Genomic DNA, 13,375 nt, shown 5'->3' with positions numbered 1-13,375 from the left:
AGCGGGGCGGGCGGGCGGGGGGCAGCGGCAGCATGCTGGGGCCCAGCGTGGTGGTGCGCAGCGGGGGGCTGCTCTCGGGCGCCCGCCTGGGCTGCCACGTGCGGGAGGAGGACGTGGGGCGTCACGAGTCCTTCAGCGCCGAGTGGCTGGACCTGGAGCTCAGCACCAGGCCTGAGGAGGGGTGAGGGGCACCGCCGCTGCCCGGGTGGGGTGGGGTGTCCTGGGGCCATAGGGGGGCACTGGGTGCTTGAGGGTCCCCAAGGCTTGTGGGGTTTCCATAGGGTCTGGGGGCTATGGGGGGGCTCCAAGGGTCCTGATGGGGATGTGGGGCGCTGCAGGGGTCTCTGGGTGTCCCCATGGGGCTTTCGGGGGCTCCAAGGGTTCCTGTGGGGAGCTCCAGGGAGGTAGGGGGGTGTCCAAGGGGGACGGGAAGGGTCTCAGGGGTTCCTGTGGGGAGATGGGAGGTCTTCATGGGGCTGGGGGAGGCTGGGCACCCACTTGGGGCCATGAGGGATGTGGGGGTCTCCAGGGGTCCCCATGGGGTGGGGTGGTCCCCGCGGGGCTGTGCAGGTCCCGGAGGGTCTCCATGGGGTTGGTGAGGCCGTGGGGGTCTCCAGAGTGCCAGTGGGGACACAGGGACCTCCAAGGGGTGGGTGGTCCCCACGGGGTGGTGTGGGACATGGGGGTGTCCAGGGGTCCCCATGGGGTGGGGTGGCCCCAGCAGGGCAGAGCAGGACGCGGGGGTCCCCGTGGGGCGCTGAGGCCCCGCTCCCGCCCTGACGCGCGCCCCGTGCCCAGGTGGTGCCGGCGGGAGGTGGACGAGCAGCACCGAGAGACGCTGGAGCATCGTGGGGAGATGCGGGTGCTGGAGCAGCGCTCGCCCTGGGGGCTGCTGCGGGTGGGGTTCCTGGGGCAGCCCCTGGCCCAGCACCTCCTGCCCTACGCCCGCACCCTGCCCCTGCCCCTCTTCGCCCCCCCGGACCTCCGCGGTGCCAAGGCGGGGGTCCCCCGCACCCTCTCCCGCTCCCTCTCCCACGAGGCCCAGCGGGGCTGAGGGTGATGGTGGGGCTGGCTGGGGGGGGAGCCGGGGGGGGGTCAGGAGGCTGATGCTGGGGGGCGGCGGGGGGGCCCGGACGCCTGGGTCCGCTCGGCCGTCCCGAAGAGGCAGCGCAGAAGGGTGGGGGCAGGTGGGGGTGGGCTCCCGCACGCCTGGGACCCCACGCCACAGCGGGCGTCGTGGAGGCCGGTGGGGACGGGGCGCCTGCGGTTCGGGGGGCTCCTGGCAGCACCGGGCGCGGGCGCGACTCAGTTTCCCTGGCAAAGAGAAGGGGGTGCGAGGACGGGGAGCGCTGAGACCCCCCCTGGGGCCGAAGAGTGCCCTGGGGGGGCTGTGGAGGGGTGGGTGGGGGGCTGCGGCGGGGTCGCTCTGCGAGTTGTACAAACAATGGTCTTTGTACGGCAATAAAATGCCCAGCCTGGCCCGGCGGCATCATTGGGGGGGGGGGGGAGAGGAGTACGGGGCCCCCAGGGGACAGTGTGGGGAGGGGGGGCAAGATTGAGGGGCAGAGGGACCCTGCTGGGGAATGGGGGAAACTGAGGCACAGCGCCTTGCCGGCAGCTGGAGGGACCCAGGTGTCCTGCAGGGTGTCAGGTGGGGGGGGGGGGGAATTGGGGGGGACACCCCCCCCCCCCCAACCTTCTGCTTATATAACTGCCCCCCCATCGCCAGCCCAGCCGGTGCCAGGGTCCGGGACAGACCCAGCGCCAGTGCCCAGATTAGCTGTTCCCGCCTGGCTGGATCCTGCTGTCCCTGGGCCACCGCCAGGCCCTGTCCCCTCCCTGTGCCCATCCCGGCCCCATCCCTGTCCCCATCCCGTCCCCTTCCGCCCCATGAGCCGCCTGGCCCGGCCACCTTGGTCTGCCTACAGCTCCTGCACAGGCAGGATTCGGGCTCTTCACACCCCACACCGCCCCCCCCCCCCCCCCCATCCCTCTCCCCAGACCCATAAGCAGGTCCCATCCTGCCCCTTATCGCAGGGTGCTGGGCACACTGGGAATACTGGGAGCTGGCAGGGTCGGTGGTGCCAGCTCCTGCCAGGGGCTGGGCTGAGGTCCAGCACGCTCAACTCACTGGTGATGGAGGTGCCAGGGAGAGCCCCATCCCAATCCCTTCCCATCTCCATCCCCATCCCAACCCCGTGGGATATTCCTGTGGGACACTCAGGGGCAGACCCGGTGCTGGGGCAGCACATGGTGGGGGGGGGTCACGGTGAGGACACGCACATCTCGGGGGGGGCAAAAGCTTCAGGGCGCAGGGGCTGGACCCCGATTCCCGGCTCCTGCTCCCCCAGTTCGGCGAGGGCAGAAGCGCAGTGCTGCTCAGCGCAGGGCCGGATCCGGCAGCGCCACAGCCCCCGGCCCTCGGGCGCTGGCGCTAACCTGGTTAGCCACGATGGATGGCCGCCATCACCTCCGCACCGGGCAGGGCCATCGCTCACCGGGATATAAGGCGGGTTTGGGGGGCAGGCGGCCACCGCCGCAGCCCCTCGCCATGAGCAGCCTGGCCGCCCTCCGGGAGGGCTACCAGCGCTTCGACCCCCGTGCCTACCTGCAGAACAACTACCTGCCCCCCCGGGCCGACTTCTCCTCCGAGGAGTTCGTGGTGCCCTGGAAGCTGCGATGTCTGGCCGAGACCTTCGCCAGCGGTGAGGGGGCGACGGGGAAGCCTCGCAGCGGGGTGGGGAAACTGAGGCACGGGGGTGGGAGAGCACCTCGGCACCCACCCTGCCTGTTCCCCACCCCTCTCCCTGCTCCCCAGCCCCCTCCCAGGGTGGGACCCCCCCCCGGTTGCCCCTGTCCCCCCCGCCGGTGCTCGGCTCGGTGTGGGATCCCCCCATCCTGCCCCCCACCCAGGTGAGATCCGCGGGCGCACGCTGATCGACGTGGGCTCGGGCCCCACCATCTACCAGCTGCTGAGCGCCTGCGACCACTTTGAGGAGATCGTGGCCACCGACTACCTGGCGGTGAACCGGGAGGAGCTGGGGCGCTGGGCGCGGGGGGAGCCCGGCACCTTCGACTGGAGCCCCTTCATCCGGCACGTCTGCAAGATCGAGGGACGCGGGTAGGGCTGCGCGGGGGGGGGCGAGGGGCACGGGGGGACTCCGGGCGGTGGGTGACCCGGCGACGGTGGGATCCCTGTGGGATCACGGCTGCGTGGCCCAGGGGACCACAGCCCCACATTCCTGTGGATGCCGGGCTGATCCCTGCAGGATTGTGTCCCCAAATCCCATGGGATCACAGCCCCACATTCCTGTGTATGCCGGGCTGATCCCTGCAGGACTGTGTCCCCGGATGCCGTGGGATCACAGCCCCACATCCCTGCAGACCCTGGGCTGATCACTGCAGGATTGTGTCCCCAGATCCCTCGGGATCACAGCCCCATGTCCCTGCAGATGCTGAGATGGTCCCTGCAGCATTGTGTCCCCAAATCCCATGGGATCACAGCCCCACATCCCTGCAGACCCTGGGCTGATCACTGCAGGATCGTGTCCCCAGATCCCTCGGGATCACAGCCCCCCGTCCCCAAGGACACCAAGCTGGTCCCTGCAGCATTGTGTCCCCAAATCCCATGGGATCACAGCCCCATGTCCCTGCAGATAGTGGGCTGATCCCTACAAGATCACATCCCCAAATCCCCTAGGATCACGGCCCCATGTCCTCGCAGATGCTGGGCTGGTCCCTGTAGGATTGTGTGGCCAAATCCCATGGGATCACAGCCCCACGGCCCTGAGGATGCTGGGCTGATCCCTGCAAGATCGTGTCCCCAGATCCCATGGGATCACAGCCCCACGTCCGTGAGGATGCTGGGCTGATCCCTGCAAGATCGTGTCCCCAAATCCCATGGGATCACAGCCCCACGTCCCTGAGGATGCTGGGCTGATCCCTGCAAGATTGTGTCCCCAGATCCCATGGGATCACAGCCCCATGTCCCTGCAGATAGTGGGCTGATCCCTACAAGATCACATCCCCAAATCCCCTAGGATCACGGCCCCATGTCCTCACAGATGCTGGGCTGGTCCCTGTAGGATCATGTGGCCAAATCCCATGGGATCACAGCCCCACGGCCCTGAGGATGCTGGGCTGATCCCTGCAAGACTGTGTCCCCAGATCCCATGGGATCACAGCCCCACGTCCGTGAGGATGCTGGGCTGATCCCTGCGAGATCGTGTCCCCAAATCCCATGGGATCACAGCCCCACGTCCCTGTGCACGTTGGGTCGATCCCTGCAAGATCCCATCCCCGTGAGTGCTGGGTTGATCCCTGCAGGATTCCGACCCCACACCCCCGCGGGTGCCGCACTGATCCCCAGGGGATCCATCCCGCCCCGCTGATGCCCGCCTCCCGCAGGGAGCCCTGGCAGGAGAAGGAGCGCCGGCTGCGGGGCCGGCTGCGGCGCATCTTGCCCATCGACGTCCACCGGCCGGACCCACTGGGCGCCCCACTGCGCCCGCCGGCCGACGCCCTGCTCTCCGCCTTCTGCTTGGAGGCCGTCAGCCCCGACCGCGACGCCTTCGCCCGGGCGCTGGCGCACGTGGGCTCGCTGCTGCGCCCGGGGGGCCACGCGCTGCTGCTGGGGGCCCTGGGGGAGTCCTTCTACCTGGCGGGGGCCGCCCGCCTGCCCGTGGTGCCGCTGGCGGAGGACGACGTCCGCGCGGCCTTGGCCGGCGCCGGCTTCGCCCTCCGCGACTTCCGCTCCTACGCCATGCCGCCCGCCCTCCGCACCGGCGTGGACGACGTCGACGGCGTCTTCTTCGCCCACGCGCAGAAGCCGCTGGAGGCCTGAGGGACCCACCGCTCCCCGCCCCGGGGGGGGAACCTGCCCCCGTCACCCCAAAAGCCAGATTTCGTGCCCCCGAGCGCCCTGGTGCTCCCCGCGCTGCCCCCAATAAAGCCTGAGCTGCGTGGCCCGGCCTGGCAGTGCCTCGGGGGTGTCCCTGGGGAGGGGGGCACCCATAGGTCCCGGGGGGTCAGGGACCGAGGTGGGGGGGCAGAGGGGAGGCTGCAATGGGGGCTCAGGATGGGGTGTGCAATGGGGTGGGTAGGGGGTGCATGGCAGGGGGGGAAATGGGGTGTCAGACAAGGCAGATATGGGGTACACCATAGGGTGACAATAAGGGGAACGGGGTACGCTGTCGGGGGGGGAAGCAGGGACAGGGTGCAAAGTGGGGGGGGCAGCATGGCTGGGCACAGGGTGCCTGTGGGGCAGGGAGGGGGCGCAGGGGGGTGACACGCAGGCACGGCGGGGGTTGAACTCAGCTTTATTCACATCCCACAACACACTTGGGCGAGGGGGGGGCACATCCCCGGGGGGGCACAGCCCCTCTGGCAGAGGGGGGGCACCCCCAGCCCCAAGGCACCGCTCCAGCCCCACACACTACACACACACACACCCCCCAAAGCCAGCCAGCAGGTCTGAGCAAGGCCCCCCCACCGCGTGCACACAGGCCCCCCCCGGCCACCCACGTCCCCCCCCCCCGGCACCGCGGCCCCAGCAGCCATTGCCACCTCGCGGCTGCCGGGCTCCACGGCAGGGAGGGCCCCCGGCTCAGCACCGGCAGCCGGGGGGGGGACCGGGGCGGGGGGCTCGGCTGCCCTTGGCCCCTGTGCAAGCGGCAGCGGGGGCACCCGGCCCCCCCTGCACCCCGGGGAGGGGAGATGTGGGGCAGGGGGGGACATAGAGAGAAAAACAAACCTCCGAAGGCAACTGGGGGAAGGAGCCTGTGGCCGGGGGGGGCCGGGGGTTCACTTGGCACAGGGCAGGGCAGGACCCCGGGGGGGGCCGAAGGGCCGTGCTCCCCCCCCGGCAGCTCTAGTCCGCTTTGAAGAGGTCGGAGTTGGCCTTCAGGAGGTAGAGGCTGTCATCCACCAGGAAACTGTGGAGAGGGAGGGGGAGAGGGGGGGCTGTGGGGGGCCACAGCCCCACAGTCTTGGGGAGACCCCTCGGGCTGTCGGTGCTGGGTGGGGAGACGGGGGCTCGGGGGAGCCCTAAACCCCCCACTGAGCACAGCCAGACCCCAGGGCTCCCAGGGAGCAGCAGCGGGGTCCCTCCAGCACCCCACAGGCAAGAAAGGGGCCCCCAGCACCCCACTTTCAAGAGGGGGGCACTGTGCATCCTACGGGCAAGAGAGGGGCCCCCAGCACCCCATGGAAAACAGAGGGGGGCACTGAGCACCCCATGGACTTAACAGGGATGCCCTTAGCACCCCAATTTCAAGAGGGGGGGCACCCAGCACAGCATGGGCAAGAGAGAGGCACCCAGCAGGCAAGAGTGGGGTCCCTAGCACCCCAGTTTCAAGAGGGGGAACCCCCAAGTACCCCATGGGTAAGAGAGGGGCCCCTAGCACCCCAATTTCAGGAGAGGGGTACTCCACGCCCTGTGGGAAAGACTGCCCCCCCCCCAAGCACCCACATTTTAAGAAGGGGCCCCCAGCACCCTGCAGAGAGGGGGTGCTGGAGGGGGGCACTGACCTGTAGAAGAGGACGTTGAGGGGGATGGTGCCGATGTGCCAGAGCGCATGGGCGTCCAGCACCCAGAAAAGGGGGGGGAAGTCGAGGAGCTCCAGCAGCGCCAGCGCCTGCAGCAGCAGCACCACGGCCGCGCACTTCCAGACGTGGGGCAGGCGCGGGCGGTTCCGCAGGCACCACCGCAGCCACCACGCCAGGTTGAGGAGCCCTGGGGAGGGGGGGGCACAGGGAGAGGGGAGCACCCGCCCGCCGGCACGGGCCCCCCAGCCGGCTCCAGCCCCCCCGGTCCCAGCCTCACCGACGGCCGCGTTCGCAGCCATGTTGTAGCCGTAGTCGAAGCGGACGAGGGTCAGGTAGGAGATGTGGCAGGCGAGGAAGAGGAGGAGGAAGGCCCTGAAGATGCTGATTAAGGCTGGCCGCTGCAGCCCCAGCGTCCTGGGGGGGAGAGGAGGAGGAGGAAGGGGTCGCTCGCATCCTTGGGGACCGGCCGTTGCTGGCGTCCCCAGCGCCCGGCCCCACGGCTCGGTGCCCCTGGGCGCTGGCAGGGCTCACCTGACGCAGCACAGGTACACGGAGTGCAGGACGACGGCCGAAGCGCAGAAATAGTCCAGTTTCTGCGGGATCGGGGCTGGGTGAGCCGTGCCGGCAGCTCCAGGAGTGCCAGGGGCTCCAGCACACAGTGTGTCCCCCCCTGCCAGCAGCGCTGAACGACAGGACCCCAGCACGGGTTTGGGGACAGAGGGTGATGAACCCACGGTCACGCCGGCTCTGGGGGTGCCACTCACCTCCGTCACAGCCGTGTCCCTTGTGTGGAAAACGGTGGACCAGAACCAGGCGTTTAAGGAGACCTGCGGGAGAGGCGCGTGAGGGGCGGAAACCCGGAGTGGGGGGGCGAAGAGGCCGAGTAGCAGCTAAGTGCCAGCTCCCCGCCGGGGTCACGTTCCCCCTCGGCAGCTCGTCAGGCTCATTAGGGAAGACGAGTGTCCCGAAAATTAGATGTGGAAGCGCCGGCGGCCGGGGCGGCCACCGGAGCTGTGCGGGGTTTGCTGATCAGCTGGTTATCGAAAAACCCTCGAGACTCGGCGCTCTGGCAGAGGACGCCCAGGAAGCGCTGCCGGCCCGGTGCCGCTCTGCCAGCGCAGGCTGTGCCCCCCAAACCGCCCCCCCCGTCATCCTGGGGGGGCCCTGCAATGAGGGGAGACCACAGGGGCTGCAAGAAGACCCCCAGAGAGAGCAGCGAGGATGTGGGGTGCAGCACGGCCACCCGGGGAGAGGAAGGGGGGGGTCACGGCTCACCCAGGCGAAGGCGACGCAGGTGGGGTACATGGGGGAGGTCGGGGGGACGGTGGCTTTGTAGCGCAGCAGCATGACGAAGCTGGCCAGGCCGTTGAGGAAGGAGGCGAAGGCGGAGGCCGGCTCCTGGAAGAACAGGAACCGCGAGAAGGGCCACTGCAACAGAGAACGACGGCGTCAGCGGGCAAAGGGGGACCCCCCGGCACCCCCCCCGACCCCCCCGCTCACCTTGCCGTGGAACTGGGGCACCCTGTGGCCGCCCTGGACGTAGAGCCGCACCGTCAGCCACATGCACTCGTACTTGCAGTCGTCGCGGCAGGTCCAGCCTGCAGCCGGGGAGACGAAGAGGTGGGAGGGGGCGGCCGGCGCAGCTCCTGCCCTGGCCACCCAGTGCCCCCCAGTCCCTCCCAGTCTGGACCATCAGGCCGCGTGGTCAGACCACGACAGGCGCTGGGAGTATCAGGACGCAGCTCGGGTGAGGGGGAGCCGGGGGGGTTCACCCTGCGCGACTGGGGGTCCCCCGCTGCGCAGGGCACCCGGGCCTTCCCCACGTGGCTCCCAGCACCATGACCCCCCAAAATGGCCCAACAGAGGCCAGTACCTCCCCCAGCAGAGTCCAGTGGCCCCCAGTGTGGCTCAGTGTCCCCCCAGAATGGCCCAGTGACCCCCCCAGAATGGCCCAGCACAGCCCAGTACCCCGCGACACAGCCCAGCGCCTCCCAGCATGACCTCGGAAGGGCCCAATAGCCACCAGTATGGCCCAGTGCCCACCGATATAGCGCGAGCGTCCCCCAACACAGCCCCAGCACGGCCCAGTGACCCCCCAGTACAGAACTAGCGTGGCCCAGTGCCTCCCAGTACAGGCCAGCACCCCCCAGCCTGGCTGCAGCCGGACCCAGCGCCTCCCTGCCCGGCCCTAGTACGGCCCAGCAACCCCAGACAGGCCTCAGGACAGCCCAGTGCTCCCCAGTCCATCCCAGTGCCCCCCAGTACGGCCCCAGGCCCCAGCCCCGCCCGCCCAGCAACCCGGTGCGGAGGCGGGGCCTCTGCGAGGGGCGGGGCCTACGAGTGGGCGCGGTCTCATCAAGGGGCGGGGCCTGCCGGCCGAGGGGGCGCGTCCCCGGCCCGGCAGCCAATGGGCGCGGGAGGGGGGCGGTACCTGTCAGGCCCATGTAGAGCGGCTGGCGGGCGCGGAAGTGCCGCAGCGCCGCCCCCGAGCAGTTCTGCCGCTCGCAGCGGCCCAGGCACTCGCGGTACAGCGGCTCCCGGTCCCCCTGCGAGCCCCGGGCCGGGCCCGGCGCCGCCGCTGCCCCCAGCAGCAGCAGCAGCGCGGCCCGCGCCGCGCCGCCGGCCGCCATCGCCGCCCGGCCCGGCCCCAGCGCTTCCGACCCACCCCGGAAACGGGGGCGGCGCGGGGCACCATGGGATATAGCGCCTCCGCCGGCCGCGGGGATGATGGGATACAGTCCCCAGGGCGGGAGGCTCATGGGATATATCCCCCCGGGCACCCCCGCAGAGGCTCATGGGATATATCCCCCCGGGCACCCCCGCAGAGGCTCATGGGATATATCCCCCCACCCGGGGAACGGCGTGTCCCGGGGGGGGGGGGGGGGGGGCTGCGGGCGCGGGGGGGTGCGGGGACCCCGGCGGCGTGTGGGGCCGGCGGCCAGGCCAGGCCCGGGGGCAGCGGGGCCTGGGCTGCCTCCCCCGCGGGGTGGGCCCTGCAGGCCCCGGCCATGCGGGACCCCAGGCGGGGGCCGTGGGGCGAGGACCCCCGCGGCGGCCGCCCCCCCCGCGGGATGCCAATGGCGGGGGACGGGGGGGGACACGACGTGCTGCCCCCGGCCCCGCTGTGCCCTCCCCTGGGGTGGCGGTGACGGGCTGGCTCCCCGCTCCTGCCCCCGCGGAGCCGTCACCCCAGAGCACACCGGGGGGGCCCGGCCCCCCCCCGGGTCTGGGGGCCCCTTCTCCGGCCCAGCCCGGTGCCGGCTTCTCCCTTGGGGGCTGCGGGGGGGCCACGGCGGGGAGACCCGGCCCCCCAGCACGGCCCCGCTCTGCCCGGCGGGGGGGTCCCCGTCGGGGCTGCCATGCTCCCGGGGGACCCCGCGTCCCGGTGCCCCCCCCGTGCCCCCCGAGCGGCAGGGGAAGGTGCAGCAGTGGCTTGTACCCAGGGTGGGGGACAAACGGCAGCTCTGGGCCACCTCGCTGGGGGGCCATTGAATGCGGCCAGGACTGTCCCCGTCCCCCAGGACTGTCCCCGTCCCCCAGGACTGCCTCTCGGTGCCGGGACTACCCCCCCCCGGGACTGTCCTCACGTCCCCAGACCCGGGAGCGGCATTACCGTCCCCTTCCCCCGCAGCGGTGACACTCACAGCCCCAGCGGGGCGGGTGAGGGGACGGGGCTCGTCCCCCCCATCGGGGACACCCCACGGCGAAGCCTCCGCACCCCCTTCTCGCAGCCGGTGCAGCCCCCCCCCCCCCCCCCGGGGCAGCGGCAGGACCCCGGGACAGGCGGGCACCGGGGGGGCCCGCACCGAGCGGGGTGCGCCGCCGGCGGGGCAGCCCCCAGCTCCGGGGCGGGGGGGGGGGGTCCCCGCTCCTCCGGGGGGGGGGGGTCCGGGGCGGCGGGAGCGCGCGCGGGGAGGCGGGGGCGCGCCCTCGCCCGGGGCCGGGAGCGCGGCGCGGCCCCGCGAGGCGGAGCCCGGGAGCGGCGGGAGGCGGCGGCTCCGCACCGCAAACTTTCCCGGAGCGGCCGGCGGGGCCATGGGCCGCGGCCCGCGCTGAGCACCATGATCCCCGCCGGAGGCTGCCTCTGCGCCGGGCTGCTGCTCGCCGCCCTCTGCCCCGCCGCCGCCGCCGAAGGTGGGTCCGACCGGAGCGGGACCGCGGGACGCCGGCGGGGGGGCACCGGGGACCGGGGGGACGCCGGGGACCGGGGGGACGCCGGGGACCGGGAGGACACCGGGCCGCGGGAGCGTCCCCTCGGCGGCGGCGGCGGGACTTTGCGCAAAGTTTTGCACGGGGACCGGGAGCGGACCGGGAAGCAGCGGGGGGGGACAGCGGGCTGCGGGGTGCGGCGTGCCCGGGGGGGTGCTCGGTTGAAAGTGACGGGACCCCCGTCCCTCGCCGGTCCCCCCCCCGGTCCCTCCCGGTTCTCCCCGCCGCGGGCAGCGCGGCCCCGGCGGCCCCGCGCCGCGATCGCCCCGCAGGGGCCGGACTGGGCTGGACTGGGCTGGACTGGGAGGCGCTGGGCCGGACGGGGCTGCGCTGCCCGCTGCGCCCCGGCCCCCCCCGAGCGGGACAAGCCCCCCCGGGGCTGCAGCCGCTTCCAGGGGTCCCGTAACGGCCGGGGAAGCGGGGCCGGGGGGACCCCGACTTCCCGGGGGAGGTTTCGGGGCTCAGGGCAGGGAGCCGCGGGGTGCTGGGACAGGCGCGGTGCCCCACGGAGCGGGTGGGTGGGTGGGTGGGTGCGTCCCCGTCGCTCCCATCCACATTCTCGACGTGCCGCACCCTGCCCAGCCCGGGAGAGCGGCCGGGGAGGGAGCGGGAGCGGGAGCGGGAGCGGGAGCGGGAGCCCTGCCTGTCCCGAGGCCTCGGCCGGGGCCGGGGCTGGCAGGGGATGGGGACAGCAGGGGACAGGGCTGGTGGCCCCAAGGTGGGCATCAGCAGCCCCCAAAGCCACCGGCGGGGTTTCACCCTGCTGCCCCCCTGCAGCCCCGGGTTGGGGGGCAGGTCCAGCGTTGGGGGGCAGGTCCAGCATTGGGGTGTTTTGGGAAGCAAACGCCTGGTGGGGCTGAGCCGGTGCGGGGTCGTGGGGCAGCGACATGGGGACTCGCCGGGTGCCCTCCGCTCCCGGCACCCCACGGTTTGCCCCGCTCAGAGGGTCTGTGCCGGGGGAGCTCCTGGCTCTGGGCTGGGGACGCACCGGCATGTCCGTGGAGGCCCGGCCCGTGGGGCCCGATCCGTGTGCTGGCCGGGACGGGGTGACCGGCAGCCCCAGCTTGGGGAGCACCAGAGCCAGGGCAGCCCCATGGGCACATGGCCGATGGGCTTTGCCAGACGCCTCGGCAGCTGCCTGCGGGCAGACGGGGCGATCTGCAGCGGCACTGCCCAACAGAGTGAGCCAGGCAGGATGGATCATTGATTGCCCTTCCCAGCACCCAGCCGGCGACCCGGAGGAGCAGGCAGGGCCAAAGCCCACGGGACGGAGCCGGGATCCCACCAGGATCTGGCTCTGCCGCCGCCGCTCGCCCGTCCCGCCTGCCCTTCGCCCTGGGAAAGCCCACGGCATCCTCTGCCCGTGCCACGGGGCAGGTGGAGGACAGACCTTGAGCTTTGGCCGCCTGCCGCGACGGCGCAGTTTCCTCCCGGGGGGACCCTTCACTGCACAGCCGAGGCCACCGTGGTGGGGTGAGAGCTGAACCCCAAATTCGGGGGGCTTCCCCCTCCCTGGCCATACCTGGGGGGGGCTCCCTGGCTTGGCAGCCCTGGAGCGGGCAGGGGAGGTGGCTGCCAGCCTGGTCCCCCCGCCATGAGGCCGTGCAGGCAGCTGCCGGCACCGGGGGCTGTCACTCAGCCACAGCGTGGCCGGCAGCCCCCTCCAGCCGGGGACCGGGACGCCGAATCCCTGTCCTGGGCCGAGGGCAGGGCACGGCTGCCCGACCCCCATGTGCCTCAGTGCCCCCCTGCCCCATGCCCAGGGAGGGGACGGTGGCCGCTCAGGGCTGGTGGCACTGGGGCCAACACTGGGGCTGTGCCGGGGCGGTGGCAGGTTCGGTGCTGGAGCCATGCTGGGCTCAGTGTTGGAGCTAGGCTGGGGTCTGGTGCGTGTGGGGGTCATTCCGGCGTGGTGGCGGGGCGCCGGGGGCCGCGGGCGCGCCGGGGCTGGGCCGTGCCCGCCAGCCCTGCGTCACCGCTGCTCCCCAAACACGCCTGACCTGAAAAGGCGGTTCCTGCTGGGAGCGGGCGGCCGGGGGCCCCGTGCCACCCGCGGCCGTGACTCACCCGCCCGGCCCAGGGCCCAGGGCGGGCTCCCGTGCCCCCCACCCTGCACCCCCCGCCCGCCCCGATGCCCCGGGGATGGTCCCCCAGCCAGCAGCCCCCCGCGGGATGGGGCCGGCCGGGCTCCGGCAGCCGTCGCCGCTCAACAATCGGGTCTTGTCTCAGCGTGGCCCCCCCGCCAGCGTGGGCAGAGCATTCCTGCCCACGGCCCCCGCTCTGGCCCCCGGCACGGCGGGGTCTGTGGGTCCCAGCCTGGCCCCCAGCAGCGCCCCATGCCCACCGTGGGCACGGGGCGACGTCGGCCCCCGGCTGTCCCTCGTGCGGGGCCAGGTGCCAAAGCGGGAGCAACTTTGCTGCATGCCGGGGCGGGAGCGGTGATCCAGGAAGCCCATCGGAAGCTGTTGGGAGCAGCCCCGGAGATAAACGGCCGCTGCCGGATCCGCGGCATTTCCTGCGGAGGCCGGTGCCGCCACCGGCTCGGTTTCCCATGGGGGCGAGGACGGGCTGGGCGAGGGGACCCGCTGAGCTCCCACTCTGTCCCCACAGTCTGCACGGG

At 72.5% G+C, this 13,375-nt stretch overlaps 3 protein-coding genes across 3 annotated transcripts; 2 read left to right on the top strand and 1 right to left on the bottom strand.

The window, feature by feature from the left end:
- Window positions 1–32: 32 nt before the first annotated feature.
- TCAP (titin-cap) lies at window positions 33–1,093 on the top strand. Its single transcript, XM_059830454.1, has 2 exons — window positions 33–181; window positions 799–1,093. The coding sequence occupies exons 1-2, from the start codon at window positions 33–35 to the stop codon at window positions 1,052–1,054; spliced, it is 405 nt and encodes a 134-aa protein (XP_059686437.1). The 3' UTR covers window positions 1,055–1,093.
- Window positions 1,094–2,551: 1,458 nt separating this feature from the next.
- On the top strand, window positions 2,552–4,843 carry PNMT (phenylethanolamine N-methyltransferase). The gene is made up of 3 exons (XM_059830451.1): window positions 2,552–2,705; window positions 2,914–3,121; window positions 4,408–4,843. The coding sequence occupies exons 1-3, from the start codon at window positions 2,552–2,554 to the stop codon at window positions 4,841–4,843; spliced, it is 798 nt and encodes a 265-aa protein (XP_059686434.1).
- An 806-nt stretch (window positions 4,844–5,649) lies between these two features.
- On the bottom strand, window positions 5,650–9,164 carry PGAP3 (post-GPI attachment to proteins phospholipase 3; the record flags this gene model as incomplete). The annotated part of the gene is made up of 8 exons (XM_059830455.1): window positions 5,650–5,933; window positions 6,529–6,733; window positions 6,824–6,960; window positions 7,078–7,139; window positions 7,311–7,373; window positions 7,822–7,974; window positions 8,047–8,144; window positions 8,978–9,164. Coding segments are annotated over 8 exons (969 nt in total), but the record flags the coding sequence as incomplete, so codon positions are not given.
- Window positions 9,165–13,375: the final 4,211 nt, after the last annotated feature.

Source organism: Gavia stellata, chromosome 28 (genome assembly GCF_030936135.1).
Source record: "Gavia stellata isolate bGavSte3 chromosome 28, bGavSte3.hap2, whole genome shotgun sequence".
Taxonomy (NCBI): domain Eukaryota; kingdom Metazoa; phylum Chordata; class Aves; order Gaviiformes; family Gaviidae; genus Gavia; species Gavia stellata.
Note: the sequence above shows the minus strand (reverse complement) of the source record. Positions and strands in the feature narration are given on the sequence as shown.

Excerpts from the sequence above, each read along its gene's own strand:
- TCAP (XM_059830454.1), top strand. The coding sequence starts at position 33 with ATGCTGGGGCCCAGCGTGGTGGTGCGCAGCGGGGGGCTGCTCTCGGGC. Across the intron at positions 182-798 it reads AGCACCAGGCCTGAGGAGGG|GTGGTGCCGGCGGGAGGTGG; the intron begins GTGAGGGGCACC and ends CCCCGTGCCCAG.
- PNMT (XM_059830451.1), top strand. The coding sequence starts at position 2,552 with ATGAGCAGCCTGGCCGCCCTCCGGGAGGGCTACCAGCGCTTCGACCCC. Across the intron at positions 2,706-2,913 it reads GGCCGAGACCTTCGCCAGCG|GTGAGATCCGCGGGCGCACG; the intron begins GTGAGGGGGCGA and ends CCCCCCACCCAG. Across the intron at positions 3,122-4,407 it reads TGCAAGATCGAGGGACGCGG|GGAGCCCTGGCAGGAGAAGG; the intron begins GTAGGGCTGCGC and ends CGCCTCCCGCAG.